We start from the raw sequence: 20,576 nt of genomic DNA on the forward strand, positions 1-20,576 counted from the left end.
ACAGGCTCTTGAGAAGGCAATACCTCTTTTATTAGCTCCAGACTGGACTGTAAGGCCCTTCATGTGGGCCTCAGCCAGTCTTCATGTGGGCCTCAGCCAGTCTTCCACTAGTTCAGAACGCCGCTGCCAGATTTCTACCAAACTCCTCCAGACTGAACACATTCCCCCTGTACCCTCGTCTCTCCACCGGCTTCCAGTTCCTTTCAGAATCGATTTTAAACTTGTTTGTTTTTAATGCCATCAATGTCCTGGTCCCTCTTACCTGTCTGATATTCTAACTCTAGTGACCCTGGTCCCTCTTACCTGTCTGGTATTCTAACTCTAGTGACCCTGGTTCTTCTTACCTGTCTGATATTCTAACTCTAGTGACCCTGGTCCCTCTTACCTGTCTGGTATTCTAACTCTAGTGACCCTGGTTCTTCTTACCTGTCTGATATTCTAACTCTAGTGACCCTGGTTCTTCTTACCTGTCTGGTATTCTAACTCTAGTGACCCTGGTCCCTCTTACCTGTCTGGTATTCTAACTCTAGTGACCCTGGTTCTTCTTACCTGTCTGATATTCTAACTCTAGTGACCCTGGTTCTTCTTACCTGTCTGATATTCTAACTCTAGTGACCCTGGTTCTTCTTACCTGTCTGATATTCTAACTCTAGTGACCCTGGTTCTTCTTACCTGTCTGATATTCTAACTCTAGTGACCCTGGTTCTTCTTACCTGTCTGATATTCTAACTCTAGTGACCCTGGTCCTTCTTACCTGTCTGATATTCTAACTCTAGTGACCCTGGTTCTTCTTACCTGTCTGATATTCTAACTCTAGTGACCCTGGTCCTTCTTACCTGTCTGATATTCTAACTCTAGTGGCCCTGGTTCTTCTTACCTGTCTGATATTTTAACTCTAGTGACCCTGGTTCTTCTTACCTGTCTGATATTTTAACTCTAGTGACCCTGGTCCTTCTTACCTGTCTGATATTCTAACTCTAGTGACCCTGGTTCTTCTTACCTGTCTGATATTCTAACTCTAGTGACCCTGGTTCTTCTTACCTGTCTGATATTCTAACTCTAGTGACCCTGGTCCTTCTTACCTGTCTGATATTCTAACTCTAGTGACCCTGGTTCTTCTTACCTGTCTGATATTCTAACTCTAGTGACCCTGGTCCTTCTTACCTGTCTGATATTCTAACTCTAGTGACCCTGGTTCTTCTTACCTGTCTGATATTCTAACTCTAGTGACCCTGGTTCTTCTTACCCATCTTCTTACCTGTCTTACCTTTTTAAGAACGGCGGGGGGTTGGGGGGGCTGAATGACTGTAACGGATGGAGGGGTTGTTTGACTGAGGGAGGAAACGAGATGGTTCTCCAGGGCTTACCGATGGGCTCCTCCTGGAAGTCGATCCTCACCGTGCCGGCGATGGCGTAGGCGATGACGAGCGGCGGCGAGGCCAGGTAGTTGGCTCTGGTATTGGGATGAACTCGTCCTTCGAAATTTCTGTTCCCGGACAGGATGCCAGCGGCGACCAGATCCCCCTGAGGGGCAGAAGCTAGGTTAATACCCCCCCGGGGAGCTGGAGACGGGGCAGGGAGACGCTTCAGGTGACGCAGGTTTTATGAGCTTGATGCATCACACCTGTTTCTCACCATTTATTTAGATTACTTCAAACTCTGATTACCAATCTAAATAATGCAAACCACAACAGGAAAGAATCAAATCATTTTAAAAACGATACCAAATGTTTAACTGCAGTCACTTCAGAATGGTAGAGAATCACAATATAGATTCTCTTTAGTTTTTTTGGTAGTTTTATACTCTAAATTCGGAGACAAGTCGAGTTCCGATTTTATTAGACGGCAATGACAAAAAATAGCATTTTACTAACGTTAAAGAGCAAAGAAAAACCGCTAACTACATCAGAGGGTTTGAATTTTCATTGTTAAAAGTTCAATTCTCAGTAAACGTCAGTCCAACCTGAACTGGACTCCCCGTCTAGTTTTAAAGAAAGTCAATTCAACGCAGCTGATAATTTTAAACGATGACAATGATTTGGAACATTTAGCAGCTCTTTGAACGACGCCTGTTCTTACTGCTGATCTGCACAATTCGTCCTCATGAACAGCTCTTTGTTTCCTTCAAACTCAATATTGCTCCAAATGTGGGATTTAACACCGTTTAATTCAAATACTCCCTTCATCTAAACATCCAAAGAGGCATAAAGATTTCTCTAAATAACTGCTCCTTCACTGCGTTCAGGTACTACGACTGACTATTGGCTCAAAAGATGTTTTATTTACTGCGTCAATATTGATCTTTTAGCATTTCAATGTTGGGATCTCACAAGACCACTGAAACTTTTTCATTTCTGGAGAAAGACAATTTTTATATATCATGATACGCCATCATGACCTATGAATTCTGACCCAGGAATGTGATTGACCATCACACCCAGTGGGGGGGGACCTTTTACCTTCTGCAGGACCTTCCTCCCCCACTTTCTGCTCACAAGACTCTTCCCCCAGGCACTCAGCCAGCCACTGATTGGTTGAAGCTCTCAGGATTCGACACCTTCGAATCCACACGTTCAACAAAAGGCTGCAGGGCCAGTCTCACTCTCTCTTGCAGCGAGTCTTCTCCACTGTGGGAAGACTGTTCACCTGAACTGACCCAGCGTTAGCACACAGCTAACACCAGAGTCCTGCAACCAGGGCCTTCACTCCTCAACTCCTCTGCTGACCCACCACGAGGGTCAGACCTTCCCCTGATCCAGAGACCAGCACCCAGAGTCTGATCTCCCATCAACCAGGAAAACCAGCCAGTTCCTCCAGGACGGACCAGGGAAACGACGCCTCACAGAAATTCTTTGTGTTTTCCTCAACCAGCAGGAAAACCATCACAGACCTGAGCGACCAGCTCCTCAGTCTGGACAAAAGGGGCAACCAGGAGCTGCAAAGAAGGACTCCTGAAACATCAACTTCATCTTCTTCTCCTCAGCCTGCAGAACCAGCAACCACAGTTAGCAGGAGGTGCTAACTACAGGAGAAGACACCAGCTTCCCTCCAGCAGGACAACAACTGAACTCCTTCAAGGAAGTGGGAACAACAACTGGGCTTTACCTGAGATTAGTTAAACCTGATGCTATGATAGAACTGTTTAACTTTATGAAGATGTGTTGATTCTGTTACAGTGATTGAGTTCTATAGATAATGATATTAGGAGCAGTGATCAACCTGTAAACCAACGTTAGCTCTGCCACAGACACAGGGTCTGCATGCTAATCTTTGCTTTACTAACTAGTTAACTCACAATCCTACACATATCACATCAAAGACAACATCACACCGTAACTGAACACCATCTGACGACTCCTGACGTTTTACAAAACAAGTCTCATTCACATCAAGTCATTCTAGAAATGGTCCTTTAGCAGAGACACACAGGAAGCAGACGCTAAAGACTAGCTTCATGTTCCATTGTTCTCCAGCACATGGTGGAGACCCAGGACAGACGTCCTGCTCTCTGATAACCTCCATTTGAATGGAGTTTCTTGTGATGTGCCATCTTGTTTTGTAGTTCCATCACACGTCTCTTCTCTCTCTCCACACACCCGCCCGCCCGCCCACCCACCCACCCACCCACCCACACACACACACACACACTTGCTGTGTTATTAATGTGCACAACGGTGAATGAAATGTCGACTCTTCTGTGTTAAGAACTCCAAAATCCTTCAAGCTTGACTGTTAATTCTGGTAATTGTAATTAATTTAACTATTAATTCAAATTCCTTATTAACTGTTTAGTATATCTTATGAGACTGATAGAACTGAATTGGCTATCATTTCCTGTTAAGACAGTGGAGCTCCGAGGTTCTGATACACATCAGATTACATTTCAATAACATTATTAATAACTATCTTTGATCATTATTAATCATTATCGATAGCCAACCATAACATAAATAGTGATCCTTATGAGGTAAGAAATCCCTACAAAGGTAAACTGACTTGTTGGTAGAGTGCCGCAGGGTAACGTACTTGGTCCCCTTTGCTTCTGTCTTGTTTACAACATGGCGTTTCGTCTCCTTTCTACTCGGCTCTGAATGCTCTTCGACTGCTCTTGTCACTAAATGAGGACATAAAACTTCATGTCTGTGTCTCCGTAGTACCAGCGATGGCGGTATTACTGCAGGGAACATTGTGGCTACTGATACTTTTACGTCATCTGCCTTTCCTGCCTTCTGTAAGTGAGGCCTCCACTTTATCCTGAACGTCTTCCAGCATCTGAAATAGGAGGTGACATTGCATTCCCTACGCAGCTCCAAAGGAAAGTGAAGAGGCGGAGGTGGAGGAGGAAGGTACCTGTGTGATGGCCTCCACCACCGGCTCGGGGAGCGGCCCGCTGTTTCCGATACACGTCATGCAACCATAGCCAACGACCTCGAAGCTGGCGGGAGACAAGAACGCAGGTTGAACGGTCGTGACGCTGCGCCGGCGAGCTTCCAGCGCCGACTCACCACGGAACAACACAACTACATTACTGGAACATTAAACAACCTGGACGGGAAAACTGCAGTCAAGCAGCTTTGAAACAGCTCCGGTACCACAAACCGTCCAGCAGGTGGCACCATTTAGCTTCTCAAGTCAGTAAAGTTTGCCTTTTAAAAACTGAAGGACAATGCAGAAACTCTGGAGGTGAATGAAACTCAAATCAAAGGAGGAAGTGACAATACAACTGGCGATAGAAAGTAAAACTAAAGTAAAGTAGCTGAGAAAATGTGGAAATGAAGAAAGAATGAATGGATGATGGATGGGTATGAGATGAGACAGATGAATGAATGCAATCAATGAAAGGATGAACTTAATGGATGGACAGATGACCAACAGATGGATGCATAGCCTGAAGGAGAGATGAATGGATGGATGAGAAATAAATTGGTTAAAAATGAATAGATGAAAGAACAAATGACTGATAAATTGAAAGGATGAATAAGATAACTGGATGAATGAGTGGAGAGGTGGATGGATGAATGAATAAATGAGCAGATAGGTGGGTGGGTGGATGGATGGATGGATGAATAGATGAGTGGATGGATGGATGGATGAATGAATAGATGGGTGTGTTGAGATCTCACAAGACCACAGAACGTTTGTTCATGTCTCGGGAAAGACAGTTTCCATGTGTCCTGATAGTCATGACATGTGAATTGTGACCCAGGAATGTGGTTGACCATCACACCCGGTGGGAGGAACTTTTGTCACTGCAGACCCTCCCTCACTTTCTGCTGAAAAGACTCTTCCCCCATGTACTCAGCTGTACTGATTGGTTGAAGCTCTCAGGATTTCACATCTTCGAATCCCCCACCCTTCACCAAAGGTCTTTGGAAGAGACTCCTCAGAGAGTCTTGTCCTGAGTCTTCCCCGGTGAACACCAGGGAGGAGCTGAGTCCCAGCAGCTCCTTTCTTTGATGGAGGAGGAGGTTGCTGGAGGAGCTCACCCAGCGTTAGCATCCAGCTAACACCAGAGGCCTGCAACCAGGGGCCTTCACTCCTCAACTCCTCTGCTGACCCACCACGAGGGTCAGACCTTCCCCTGATCCAGAGACCAGCACCCAGAGTCTGATCTCCCATCAACCAGGAAAACCAACCAGTTCCTCCAGGACGGACCAGGGAAACGACGCCTCACAGAACTTCTTTGTGTTTTCCTCAACCAGCAGGAAAACCATCACAGACCTGAGCGACCAGCTCCTCAGTCTGGACAAAAGGAACAACCAGGAGCTGCAAAGAAGGACTCCTGAAACATCAACTTCATCTTCTTCTCCTCAGCCTGCAGAACCAGCAACCACAGTTAGCAGGAGGTGCTAACTACAAGAGAAGACACCAGCTTCCCTCCAGCAGGACAACAACTGAACTCCTTCAAGGAAGTGGAAACAACAACTGGGCTTTACCTGAGATTAGTTAAACCTGATGCTATGATAGAACTGTTTAACTTTATGAAGATGTGTTGATTCTGTTACAGTGATTGAGTTCTATAGATAATGATATTAGGAGCAGTTGTCTTAGTCCCTCCCTGCTTCACCTGGGTCTAGTGATGATGTCATGTCTTAGTCCCTCCCTGCTTCACCTGGGTCTAGTGATGATGTCACGTCTTAGTCCCTCCCTGCTTCACCTCGGTCTAGTGATGATGTCATGTCTTAGTCCCTCCCTGCTTCACCTGGGCCTAGTGATGATGTCATGTCTTAGTCCCTCCCTGCTTCACCTGGGTCTAGTGATGTCATGTCTTAGTCCCTCCCTGCTTCACCTGGGTCTAGTGATGTCATGTCTTAGTCCCTCCCTGCTTCACCTGGGTCTAGTGATGTCATGTCTTAGTCCCTCCCTGCTTCACCTGGGTCTAGTGATGATGTCATGTCTTAGTCCCTCCCTGCTTCACCTGGGTCTAGTGATGTCATGTCTTAGTCCCTCCCTGCTTCACCTGGGTCTAGTGATGTCATGTCTTAGTCCCTCCCTGCTTCACCTGGGTCTAGTGATGATGTCATCACCAAGGTGGTGAAAAAGCCCAATGACGAGCTGCAATCAGGTGAAGTGGGAGGAGCTAAAGCCTGCAGGACTGGGGCTGGACAGCCCTGCGCTAAAAGGTGAGGAAGTGGGGAGTGAGGCGAGCGTGGTACCCGAGCTGGGACAGGTAGTCCATGACGCCGCTCTCCTTCAGGTAGTACGTGACCACACCACTGCCGGGCGACAGGCTGGTCTTGATGTACGGCTTCACGCTCAGACCACACTCGATCGCCTTCTTCGCCAGCAGCCCTGCAATGACGGCGGTGAGGGTTGGATGAGTGGGGGGGGGGGGGGGGGGTGAGGGGGGGGGGCAGGAGACAGAGACGGAGACCCACCGGCTCCCAGCATGACGGACGGGTTGCTGGTGTTGGTGCAGCTGGTGATGGCGGCGATGACCACCGAGCCGTGGCTCAGCCGGAACTCACTCCCGTTGAAGTGGAAGGGGACCGAGGTGGTGTGGCGTTCAGGGTCCACCTGGAAACCTTTGAACCCTTGCTAGGGGGGGCAGAGAAACAATCGTCTGGGTTACATTATCTCCACATCAGTAATCTGATTACATTATCATGACATTTTATTGTGTGGCGCTGTGGGGGCCGAGGGTCATAATGTACACAAACATTTCTGTCTCACTTTTAATCACAAACGTTCTTTCAGTCGTTCTGCTGCCTCAAGCCCCGCCCACAACCCCACTTCATGTAACCATCAGCTCTTTTCTTCTTGTGGTGACACAGTGAATAACAGTCATGTTAGTGTGGTGACTCAGTGAAAAACAGTCATGTTATTGTGGTGACTCAGTGAAAAACAGTCATGTTACTGTGGTGACACAGTGAATAACAGTCATGTTATTGTGGTGACACAGTGAATAACAGTCATGTTACTGTGGTGACACAGTGAAAAACAGTCGTGTTACTGTGGTGACAGAGTGAACAACAGTCGTGTTATTGTGGTGACAGAGTGAACAACAGTCGTGTTATTGTGGTGACACAGTGAATAACAGTCGTGTTATTGTGGTGACAGAGTGAACAACAGTCGTGTTATTGTGGTGACACAGTGAATAACAGTCGTGTTATTGTGGTGACAGAGTGAACAACAGTCGTGTTATTGTGGTGACACAGTGAAAAACAGTCGTGTTATTGTGGTGACACAGTGAAAAACAGTCGTGTTATTGTGGTGACAGAGTGAAAAACAGTCGTGTTATTGTGGTGACACAGTGAATAACAGTCGTGTTATTGTGGTGACACAGTGAATAACAGTCGTGTTATTGTGGTGACACAGTGAATAACAGTCGTGTTATTGTGGTGACACAGTGAATAACAGTCGTGTTATTGTGGTGACACAGTGAATAACAGTCGTGTTATTGTGGTGACACAGTGAATAACAGTCGTGTTATTGTGGTGACACAGTGAATAACAGTCGTGTTATTGTGGTGACACAGTGAATAACAGTCGTGTTATTGTGGTGACACAGTGAATAACAGTCGTGTTATTGTGGTGACACAGTGAATAACAGTCGTGTTATTGTGGTGACACAGTGAATAACAGTCGTGTTATTGTGGTGACACAGTGAATAACAGTCGTGTTATTGTGGTGACACAGTGAATAACAGTCGTGTTATTGTGGTGACACAGTGAATAACAGTCGTGTTATTGTGGTGACACAGTGAATAACAGTCGTGTTATTGTGGTGACACAGTGAATAACAGTCGTGTTATTGTGGTGACTCAGTGAATAACAGTCGTGTTATTGTGGTGACTCAGTGAATAACAGTCGTGTTATTGTGGTGACACAGTGAATAACAGTCATGTTATTGTGGTGACTCAGTGAATAACAGTCGTGTTATTGTGGTGACTCAGTGAATAACAGTCGTGTTATTGTGGTGACTCAGTGAATAACAGTCGTGTTATTGTGGTGACTCAGTGAATAACAGTCGTGTTATTGTGGTGACTCAGTGAATAACAGTCGTGTTATTGTGGTGACTCAGTGAATAACAGTCGTGTTATTGTGGTGACTCAGTGAATAACAGTCATGTTATTGTGGTGACACAGTGAATAACAGTCATGTTATTGTGGTGACACAGTGAAAGTAGTAAAAACTACAGTATAAAGGACCGACAGGTTTTAAACAGAGGCTGAGTTCAGTCAGTTTTCCTCCTTAAGATGGTAAAGAGGCCTCCTCCTCCTCCAGGCCTCCTCCTCCTCCAGGCCTCCTCCTCCAGGCCTCCTCCTCCAGACCTCCTCCTCCTCCAGGCCTCCTCCTCCAGGCCTCCCTGGACCCACCTTGGCTCCCAGACACGCCTCAAAGTCTCTCTTCATGTCTGAAACTGCGATCCTGTCCTGAGGCCTCTTGGGGCCACTGCAGCAGGGGACCACCGAGTCCAGGTCCAGCTCCACCACCTGGGACACACACCACAACACATCACACCTCCTCGTTCAGACCTCCTCTTCCAGACCTCCTTACACCTCCTCCAGACCTCGTTCAGACCTCCTCTTCCAGACCTCCTCACACCTCCTCCAGATCTCAAACCGACTCGTCACCCTGAAATCTCTGGTCTTCGAGTTAAAACATGATTCTTGGCGTCGGACCTCAGTTGAAACTGAAAATCTACAGTTTGAAGGCGGCCAAGTTGTTTTTATTAGACTCTTTGTTCAAAGCGGAACCGCCCACAAAGGGGCGTCGCCCAAACACAGGAGGCTGATATTCCTAACCGCCTCTATTTTAAATCTCTGGCTGCGTTGCTCTGCGGCGGAGGTTGTAGACACTCCACCATCATCAGGTGTGTGTGTGTGTGTGTGTGTGTGTGTGTGTGTGTGTGTGTGTGTGTGTGTGTGTGTGTGTGTGTGTGTGTGTGTGTGTGTGTGTGTGTGTGTGTGTGTGTGTGTGTGTGTGTGTGAGCAAGACTGCTATGCTGTCACTATGTGAAAGCTTTGATTGACAGTTCCTGCAACCAATGAACACACAAACTTGTGCACCAGTCCAAATCTCTCATGAACTCTGGCTAGAGGAAGCTGCAGAACCAAAAAGGGTCAGAAGGAGCTCTAGATTGGACGTTTTAAGACTTCATTGAAAGACAACAGGTGACGACTCCTCCACAGAGGACCCACCTGAGTGAAGTCTGGGTCCTGGGACGTGTCATTGTAGTCTCTGAACATGGAGACGGCCTTCAGGTATTTAGTGATGGACGAGAGCTTCTCGGGGTCTCGTCCTGCAACAATTCAACATGTGAGCGACACGCAGAGACAGACTTCAATATTCACACAGACACGGCGGGGCTGCAGAACAAGCGTGGTGAAAATAAGGGTGTGGCACCAGTCTGAGCGAGGTACTGCACGCTGACGTCGTCCACGGGGAAGAACGCCGCCGTGGCGCCGTACTCCGGACACATGTTGGCGATGGTGGCCCGGTCGGCGATGGACAGTTGAGCCACGCCGGGTCCGAAGAACTCCACAAACTTCCCCACGACGCCCACCTGACGGAGGTGCTACAGACGGAGAGACGGCGTGAGCCCACTGGGACTCGACAGAGGACTGCTGCCAGCCGCCGCTCACCTTGGTGACGGTGAGCACGATGTCCGTGGACGTGATGAACGTGTCCGGGCTGCCGTGCAGCCTGTATCCCACCACCTCGGGCAGCACCATGCTGATTGGCTGACCCAGCATCACGGCCTCCGCCTCGATCCCGCCCACACCTCAACACGAGCACAAACACACACTTCTCATTTCCTGCAGACTCGTTCTCACGGCCGTCTGAGGCTCAGCAGTGACGTCCGGCTGCCAACGGCTCCACAATCCTAACACCTTTTGGAGTTTCATTCAGTCGAGACAAAGTCTTCAGTAGTTTGATCTACGGAGAGCAGTTAAGAAACAAAGAAAGCAGTTGAAAGTACAAACCAACGGTTCAAACAACCACAACAAAAGGCTGATGAGGGGAAAATACCCATTAAAATGGTTAAAACCAGTCACCTGGTTAAAATTACTACCAAAAGAAGCAAAAATGGCTGAAAGGGTTCAAACTACTGTGCAAATGCTAAAACTTCTGAAATGGCTTGAACATCTAAAGCCATGGTTCCAACACAGTACGTGCCAGAGTGGGAGGATGTGGGGTCTGGACAGACGGTGGGGTCTGGACAGGCCTTGGAGGCTGGACATACGGTGGGGTCTGGACAGACGGTGGGGTTTGGACAGGCCTTGGAGGCTGGACAGACGGTGGGGTCTGGACAGACTGTGGGGTCTGGACAGACGGTGGGGTCTGGACAGGCCTTGGAGGCTGGACAGACTGTGGGGTCTGGACAGACGGTGGGGTCTGGACAGGCCTTGGAGGCTGGACAGACTGTGGGGTCTGGACAGACGGTGGGGTCTGGACAGACGGTGGGGTCTGGACAGACGGTGGGGTCTGGACAGGCCTTGGAGGCTGGACATACGGTGGGGTCTGGACAGACGGTGGGGTTTGGACAGGCCTTGGAGGCTGGACAGACGGTGGGGTCTGGACAGACTGTGGGGTCTGGACAGACGGTGGGGTCTGGACAGACGGTGGGGTCTGGACAGACGGTGGGGTCTGGACAGACGGTGGGGTCTGGACAGGCCTTGGAGGCTGGACAGACTGTGGGGTCTGGACAGACGGTGGGGTCTGGACAGACGGTGGGGTCTGGACAGACGGTGGGGTCTGGACAGACGGTGGGGTCTGGACATACGGTGGGGTCTGGACAGGCCTTGGAGGCTGGACAGACGGTGGGGTCTGGACAGACGGTGGGGTCTGGACAGACTGTGGATGCCGGACAGACTCCGGGGTCTGTCTGGACAAGCGGTGGAGGAGTAGGACATGGTCTCAGTGGTCTTACCCCAGCCCAGCACACCAAGCCCATCGATCATGGTGGTGTGGGAATCGGTGCCCACCAGACTGTCAGGGTAGAAGAAGCCGTCCTGGTGGAACACCACCCGGGCCAGGTACTCCAGGTTGACCTGGTGAACGATTCCGGAGCCAGGGGGGATGATCCTCATGTTCCTGAAGGCTTTGGACCCCCACTGAGAGGAGAGAGCTCAGTTACTGACCAACAGCAGGACTTTGACTCCTATCAGCAAAACGACTCAAACCTTCAGGAATTGGAATCGCTCTTTGTTACGATCAAACTCCAGGTCCTGGTTCTTCTGGAGACTGTCAGACCTGCAGATGGGAAACAAAACAGCCCCAAATGAGTGTCACTTCCGCTTCTGAAGCCGAGAGTCCGAGGATCCTGACTCACTTCCTGTTGAAGTCCACCTGGATGGAATGATCGATGACCAGGTCGGCCGGACAAACCGGGTTGATCCTTTCAGGGTCGCCGCCCAGCTTCATCACGGCGTCACGCATGGCGGCAAAGTCCACCACTGCTGGAACGCCACTGAAAGCAGAAGGAGGACTCCCCTGACCTTCATCGTTTACAGCTGATGAAGGACATCCAACAGAAGCAAGTCCTGGAAACCGTCACCTCTTTGAAAAGCAACAGTGACGACGTCTCCTGTGTCAGCTCAGGTTTTTGTGGGAAAACATTTTACACTTTAAAGATACTTCAGTAAAAGAACCAGAGGAAACACAGACAAACTGGAGGAATATGAAGGACCAAGAGAGACGGTAGGGCCTGCAGGTGGCGCTCCAACACAACTCACTGAAACACTCCTGTTTTTACCAAACGTTTCATTGACGGTACATAGACTGGAGAATGTGAAAAACTGAACAAACTGATTAGGAAGGCAGAGTCTGTTGTTGGCTCCAAGCTTGTCACCCTGGAGGAGGTGGTGGACAATCATGGACAATCCCCCCCCCCCCTCCACAAGACACTGGACAAGCTGAAGAGCAGCTTCAGCAATAGACTGATCCAACCCGCTGCTCGAAGGAACGCTACAGGAAGTCCTTCCTCCCCACGGCAATAAGACTTTTTAACTCGTCGTCTACCTCCGTCAGAGCCTCATTATAATTACTCATGGTTATTTCTAAGTGCCCATGTTCCGTTCTGTGTTTTACTAAATTTATGTCCTACCCAGATATTTTATGTCCTACCCAGATATTTTTATTTTTTACTTTTATATTCTATTGTATTTTATAACATTCCTAGGTACCAGATTGCTGCAACAAAACAATTTCCCTTCGGGGATGATTAAAGTTATTATCTATCTATCTATCTATCTATCTATCTATCTATCTATGTGGCACTGAGACGCTTTCACCTGAAATTTGAAGTCAAGAAGCCTTTTTTCCCCCAAATGTTCACAGCTTTTCTAGAGATATGAGGACCAGTAATACGGTTAGAACCTGGTTTACACATTATCTCCACTGGTAGGGATCAATGGCTGAAGTACTCCAGGAGCAGGGTGTGGTGTGTGGAGCCTCAGGGCCTCTGGAGGGAAACTTAGGACACGTACGTGAAGTCCTGCAGGATGACCCGGGCCGGTCTGAACGGCACTTCCACGCTCTGCGTCTGGGTCTGCTTCCAGTTGAGGATGCTCTCTACGTCAGAGCTCTTCACCAGGAACTCGTCGCAGTTCCTGATGGCGGACTCCAGGAGGACCCGGATGGAGAACGGCAGGCGGTCTGAGGACATGGTGGAGAACCTTTCAGCCCAGCGCTGGTGAGACCGACAACTTGACACGACCAGCGCCGCATTGGCAGAAACCTACTACTTCCTGTTACCATATCTGGGATCTCCAAGCTTGGGCAGGTTGTAAAAGCACTGCGTCGGCTGAGTGCAGTCCAGAGGCTCAACCAGATGCTGGAATGGATTGCCAGAAGTCATCCTCCTCCACGAGTCCACCCAAGTCTGGAAGAAAACATTGAAGGCCTTATCCGTTAGTGCTCCAATAGCTCACCTACAAGAACACGTGTCACCAGGGAGGGTCAGCGAACTCTTACAAACCTTACACAACTCTTCCTCAACCACAGGGACCGCCCGCTCACTCAACCTAACACCCAGTAAGAGGACATGATAAGCCCTGGAGAGGCCTTATCTCCATTAAGGTCACTGAGAGCTGTGAACCGGGCCTGCTCATCCTGCAAGTCCACATACTGGACTGCATGGACGGGGTCTGGATCTCTGCTGCAGGGTGCAAAGTCAGAGCACCGCGTGGCGTAATGAGGTCTAACCCGTTCACCGAGGGCGAGGGGAAGCAGCAGCTCGTATGGAACCAGGAAGAGGACACACACTTTGTAACGACAGACGATGAATGAACATGTTCTGTCCCAACGTCAAAACATGAACATGTCAAAACCACGACTTTGTCCTGCGATCATCCAGTAGAATCCTCATCAAACACGCACAGATCTTATCAAAGCATGGTTTCCTAATTACTAGTTCCACACTGCTGTTGTTTGCAGTGGTTTTTCCCTCAACGGTCATGAAAATAGTAATTCAATCATATATGTTGTGTTTTAATTACATTTCATGGTGCGTACCGTCCTCTATCAGCAACGTTAGATCCTTGGATGATGACAAATCATCCCTGACAGTTTCATGCAATGCGGGCGAGAAGTTTAATACATTCAGAGAAACGGATAAATAAATACTTGTGGCCAAAAACTCAACCTTCGCCACCAACTGTCATTGGTGGATGTAACAATAGTCAATGAAAGTGTTTCTCTTTGCTTTGTTTCAGGAGAAGATGGTTGATAAAGTGGATGTGACGACTCAGAAGTGACAAAGAAGAAAATATGTGACGCCGACTCATCCGTTGACTTGGATTCTATCTGTATCTGCAATCATTTGTTTTAAAACAAGAAGGCCGTTGCTGGGCTAATCCCCCACCGGAGGGCTTTATATTTCCTCACAAAGCAGCTCTAAGGCAGCACACTTGGTACACTAGAGGGTGTTCCATGGGTCCTAGTAGATCATTATGTAGAATCTGAAAGATCTTCTTCATAAGCTATGTCAAAATACGTCTCCAGAGCCCAAAAGGTGTTTTTATGCACTTAGTGACCCTGTGACCTGATATGCAAATTAGGTCCTGGTCACCATAGTATCCCTTCCCCCTCTGAGATGTATCCACATGTGAAGTTTGGTCACTGTGGGCCCAGGGGTTGCCGAGATATAGGTAGAAACGTTCGAACGGACGGACGTACGGACGTACGGAGACTGTTTCAAGATCCCCCTTCGGGGCCTATCAGCCACAGCGGGGGATAATAATAAGCATATCGGCACTTATACAATATCATGTTATATCCTGTTGTAAATTCTAATGTACAGTATGTCACCAAAGTGAGCACACCCCTCACTTTTCTGCAAATATTTAATCATATCTTTTTATTGAACAACACTGAAGAAATGACAAAGTACTGTAAAGTACTCAGTGTCCAGCTTGTATTACAGTGTAAATTTACTGTCCCCTCCAAATCACTCAATACACAGTCAATGATGTCTCAACTGTTAGCAACAGAAGTGAAAATGAGACAATTGGGCCCAAACAGCCATTTTCCTCCCCGGTGTCATGTGACCGAGTGTCCCAACGTCTCAGGTCAGTTTGGTGTCATCGCTCTCATACACTCTCACACACTCTCATACTGGTGTCATCGCTCTCACACACTCTCATGCTGGTGTCATCGCTCTCACACACTCTCATGCTGGTGTCATCGCTCTCACACACTCTCATGCTGGTGTCATCCCTCTCACACACTCTCATGCTGGTGTCATCCCTCTCACACACTCTCATGCTGGTGTCATCGCTCTCACACACTCTCATACTGGTGTCATCGCTCTCACACACTCTCATACTGGTGTCATCGCTCTCACACACTCTCATACTGGTCACATCGCTCTCACACACTCTCATACTGGTGTCATCGCTCTCACACACTCTCATACTGGTGTCATCGCTCTCACACACTCTCATACTGGTGTCATCGCTCTCACACACACTCATACTGGTGTCATCGCTCTCACACACACTCATACTGGTGTCATCGCTCTCACACACACTCATACTGGTGTCATCGCTCTCACACACACTCATACTGGTGTCATCGCTCTCACACACACTCATACTGGTGTCATCGCTCTCACACACTCTCATACTGGTGCCATCGCTCTCACACACTCTCATACTGGTGCCATCGCTCTCACACACTCTCATACTGGTCACATGGCTCTCACACACTCTCATACTGGTGTCACCGCTCTCACACACTCTCATACTGGTGTCATCGCTCTCACACACTCTCATACTGGTGTCATCGCTCTCACACACACTCATACTGGTGTCACCGCTCTCACACACTCTCATACTGGTGTCATTGCTCTCATACTGGTCACATGGCTCTCACACACTCTCATACTGGTCACATGGCTCTCACACACTCTCATACTGGTGTCATCGCTCTCACACACACTCATACTGGTGTCATCGCTCTCACACACTCTCATACTGGTCACATGGCTCTCACACACTCTCATACTGGTCACATGGCTCTCACACACTCGCATACTGTTGTCATCGCTCTCACACACTCTCATACTGGTGTCATCGCTCTCACACACTCTCATACTGGTCACATGGCTCTCACACACTCTCATACTGGTGTCATCCCTCTCACACACTCTCATACTGGTGTCATTGCTCTCACACACTCTCATACTGGTGTCATCCCTCTCACACACTCTCATACTGGTGTCATCGCTCTCACACACTCTCATACTGGTGTCATCGCTCTCACACACTCTCATACTGGTCACATGGCTCTCACACACTCATACTGGTGTCATCACTCTCATACTGGTGTCATCGCTCTCACACACTCTCATACTGGTCACATGGCTCTCACACACTCTCATACTGGTGTCATCGCTCTCACACACTCTCATACTGGTGTCATCGCTCTCACACACACTCATACTGGTGTCATCGCTCTCACACACTCTCATACTGGTGTCATCGCTCTCACACACTCTCATACTGGTCACATGGCTCTCACACACTCTCATACTGGTGTCACCGCTCTCACACACTCTCATACTGGTGTCATCGCTCTCACACACACTCATACTGGTGTCATCGCTCTCACACACACTCATACTGGTGTCATCGCTCTCACACACACTCATACTGGTGTCATCGCTCTCACACACTCTCATACTGGTGTCACCGCTCTCACACACTCTCATACTGGTGTCATTGCTCTCATACTGGTCACATGGCTCTCACACACTCTCATACTGGTCACATGGCTCTCACACACTCTCATACTGGTGTCATCGCTCTCACACACTCTCATACTGGTGTCATCGCTCTCACACACTCTCATACTGGTCACATGGCTCTCACACACTCGCATACTGGTGTCATCGCTCTCACACACTCTCATACTGGTCACATGGCTCTCACACACTCTCATACTGGTGTCATCCCTCTCACACACTCTCATACTGGTGTCATTGCTCTCACACACTCTCATACTGGTGTCATCCCTCTCACACACTCTCATACTGGTCACATGGCTCTCACACACTCTCATACTGGTCACATGGCTCTCACACACTCTCATACTGGTGTCATCCCTCTCACACACTCGCATACTGGTGTCATCGCTCTCACACACTCTCATACTGGTGTCATCGCTCTCACACACTCTCATACTGGTGTCATCCCTCTCACACACTCTCATACTGGTCACATGGCTCTCACACACTCTCATACTGGTCACATGGCTCTCACACACTCTCATACTGGTGTCATCCCTCTCACACACTCGCATACTGGTGTCATCGCTCTCACACACTCTCATACTGGTCACATGGCTCTCGCACACTCTCATACTGGTCACATGGCTCTCACACACTCTCATACTGGTCACATGGCTCTCACACACTCTCATACTGGTGTCATCCCTCTCACACACTCTCATACTGGTGTCATCGCTCTCGCACACTCTCATACTGGTCACACACTCTCATACTGGTCACACAGTTTAATTCACGTGATTTCATGTGATATATAATGTGTGAATTTAACTTGTTCAATTCACATTTTTCATCATTTGATAGTTAATTTACATTTCGTACAAAAGGCCAGACACTGTTGTTCATCCCTTCATAACGAACATGAATGAAACCGTAGAGCAGAACCAGGTCTCATATCATCATCTGCTCTTTGTGTCCCTCACAGCGAGACACCGGGACACCGGGACACCGGGGCTCGTGTTTCCATCCAGAACCGGAAGTAAGGCACAATGTTTTCAATAATTCCCAGAGAGCAAACGTTGGAGCGAAGCTGCCGGTCAAAGTCCAGCAGGCTCGTTAAGAGAGCTCAGATCCACGTGACAGCGTGAAGAAGGAGATGAGAGAGTGAAAATAATGAGTTGCACAGTAAAACATGTTAAGAACCTAGAAGGATATGGAGGATAAAGTGGATTTGGACGTGAATTGTCACCTGAGTTCCTGCAGTGACTTACATTAGCAGCGAAAGTGCCACCGGAAGCAGTAAAGTGGTGAGAGCAGCGGGATGTGGCATAAAGAGACCAAACTCTGAGGCAGAGAGGCAACAGGAGGGGAAAGACTCGGTTTAAAGACGAGAAAGGAAGAGAAAGATATGCGATCTTACCTGGATGCAGCTTCACAGTGGAACCAGCGTCGACCTGACGTCACTTCCGCCGCGCATCCTCTTCACATTAAAAGCTTCCGCTTCCAGAGGAGAAGCCACACGAACAAAACTCATCATCAAACGCCCTTTTCACAGCAGAAATATCATTTTTGAGCTCCTGTACAAATACTGACATCTCTCTGGCAGATATATATATATATATATATACAGTGGGTACGGAAAGTATTCAGACCCCCTTAAATTTTTTACTCTTTGTTAAATTGCAGCCATGTGCTAAAATCATTTAAGTTCATTTTTTTCCTCATTAATATACACACAGCACCCCATATTGACAGAAAAACACAGAATTGTAGACATTTTTACAGATTTATTAAAAAAGAAAAACTGAAATATCACATGGCCATAAGTATTCAGACCCTTTGCTCAGTATTGAGTGGAAGCACCCTTTTGAGCTAATACAGCCGTGAGTCTTCTTGGGAATGATGCAACTAGTTTTTCCACACCTGGATTTGGGGATTCTCTGCCATTCCTCCTTGCAGATCCTCTCCAGTTCTGTCAGGTTGGATGGTGAACGTTGGTGGACAGCCATTTTGAGGTCTCTCCAGAGATGCTCAATTGGGTTCAAGTCAGGGCTCTGGCTGGGCCATTCAAGAACCGTCACAGAGTTGTTCCCAAGCCACTCCTTCGTCATTTTAGCTGTGTGCTTAGGGTCATTGTCTTGTTGGAAGGTGAACCGTCGGCCCAGTCTGAGGTCCATAGCACTCTGGAAAAGGTTTTCGTCCAGGATATCTCTGTACTTGGCCGCATTCATCTTTCCTTCAATTGCAACCAGTCGTCCTGTCCCTGCAGCTGCAAAACACCCCCACAGCATGAAGCTCCCACCACCACACTTGACTGTAGGGATGGTGTTGGGCAGGTGATGAGCGGTGCCTGGTTCTCCACACAAACCGCTTAGAATTAAGGCCAAAAAGTTCTATCTTTGTCTCATCAGACCAGAGAATCTTATTTATCATAGTCTGGGAGTCCTTCATGTGTATTTTGGCAAATTCTATGCAGGCTTTCATGTGTCTTACTCTGAGGAGAGGCTTCCGTCGGGCCACTCTGCCATAAAGCCCTGACTGGTGGAGGGCTGCAGTGATGGTTGACCTTCTTGAACTTTCTCCCATCTCCTCACTGCATCTCTGGAGTTCAGCCACTGTGATCTTTGGGTTCTTCTTTACCTCTCTCACCAAGGCTCTTCTCCCCCGATTGCTCAGTTTGGTTGGACGGCCAGCTCTTGGAAGAGTTCTTGTCATCCCATACGTCTTCCATTTAAGGATTATGGAGGCCACTGTGCTCTTGGGAACTTTAAGTGCAGCAGAAATGTTTTTGTATCCATGGCCAGATCTGTGCCTTGCCACAATTCTGTCTCTGAGCTCTTCAGGCAGTTCCTTCGACCTCATGATTCTCATCTGCTCTGACATGCACTGTGAGCTGTAAGGTCTTATATAGACAGGTGTGTGGCTTCCTTAATCAAGTCCAATCATTAGAATTAAACACAGCTGGACTCCAATGAAGGTGTAGAACCCTCTCATGGATGATCAGAAGAAATGGACAGTACCTGAGGTAAATATACAAGTGTCACAGCAAAGGGTCTGAATACTTATGGCCATGTGATATTTCAGTTTTTCTTTTTTAATAAATCTGTAAAAATGTCTACAATTCTGTGTTTTTCTGTCAATATGGGGTGCTGTGTGTACATTAAAAGGAAAAAAATGAACTTAAAGGATTTTAGCAAATGGCTGCAATTTAACAAAGAGTGAGAAACTTTAAGGGGGTCTGAATACTTTCCGTACCCACTGTATACTCGTCCATGTTCTTCCCGGGCTGTACCTCTTTTCCCTCTCTGTCTCAGATGGTCCACCCAGCACTGTCACCTGACCTGTGACCTGTTAGCATAACTGGAGTGCATCAGTCTGTCCATTCCAACACCAAGCTGGTTCTCAACCGCATATCGCTCTCACATAACCAGAAATATATCAGCTAATGGGTGTATTCCACCCAATTTAAACCCATATGTTGACATATATTAAGGATACGGTTTTTTAAAACTCCATTAATTTTTTCACAAACCCCATGGCACTGTGAGTGAGACACCAAACCAAGACACTGCTTGATTCCCAGTTTTTGCAAAATCATCTTCACAGTTTTATCCACAAACTCTTTACCATCATCAGATATCCTGGATGTCCACATCTCAGGATTACTTCATGGCACAAAATCTTTGCAACTGACTGAATGTCTTTTGGCTTCGTGGGGCATGCTTCTGTCCATCATGAAATTGTTCACAACGACGAGCATATATCTTTTACCATTAACTGGCTTTATGATGTCCACAAAGTCCATGACGAGTTCACGCATTGGACCGTTAAGAGTTGGGATGTGTCCTGGTGGCACCATCACCCACCTCCCTACATTGTTTTTCAGGCAGATAGAACACCTGC

At 47.9% G+C, this 20,576-nt stretch overlaps 1 protein-coding gene across 1 annotated transcript in view; it reads right to left on the minus strand.

Annotated features, from left to right (window-relative positions):
• Positions 1–18,123, minus strand: part of aco1 (aconitase 1, soluble) — a 29,574-nt gene extending 11,451 nt beyond the window's left edge. The window contains exons 1-14 of the mRNA XM_080519277.1: positions 18,094–18,123; positions 13,202–13,328; positions 12,934–13,102; positions 11,778–11,915; positions 11,629–11,698; positions 11,376–11,559; positions 10,087–10,226; positions 9,848–10,019; positions 9,643–9,743; positions 8,818–8,934; positions 6,879–7,038; positions 6,657–6,792; positions 4,351–4,435; positions 1,368–1,524 (exon numbers count right to left, since the gene is read on the minus strand). Coding sequence (XP_080375403.1) covers positions 1,368–1,524; positions 4,351–4,435; positions 6,657–6,792; positions 6,879–7,038; positions 8,818–8,934; positions 9,643–9,743; positions 9,848–10,019; positions 10,087–10,226; positions 11,376–11,559; positions 11,629–11,698; positions 11,778–11,915; positions 12,934–13,102; positions 13,202–13,304 — 1,732 coding nt within the window. The 5' untranslated portion in view covers positions 13,305–13,328; positions 18,094–18,123. The remainder of the gene's footprint in view (positions 1–1,367; positions 1,525–4,350; positions 4,436–6,656; positions 6,793–6,878; positions 7,039–8,817; positions 8,935–9,642; positions 9,744–9,847; positions 10,020–10,086; positions 10,227–11,375; positions 11,560–11,628; positions 11,699–11,777; positions 11,916–12,933; positions 13,103–13,201; positions 13,329–18,093) is intronic.
• Positions 18,124–20,576: the final 2,453 nt, after the last annotated feature.

This window comes from Blennius ocellaris (genome assembly GCF_963422515.1).
Source record: "Blennius ocellaris genome assembly, chromosome: 23".
Lineage (NCBI taxonomy): Eukaryota > Metazoa > Chordata > Actinopteri > Blenniiformes > Blenniidae > Blennius > Blennius ocellaris.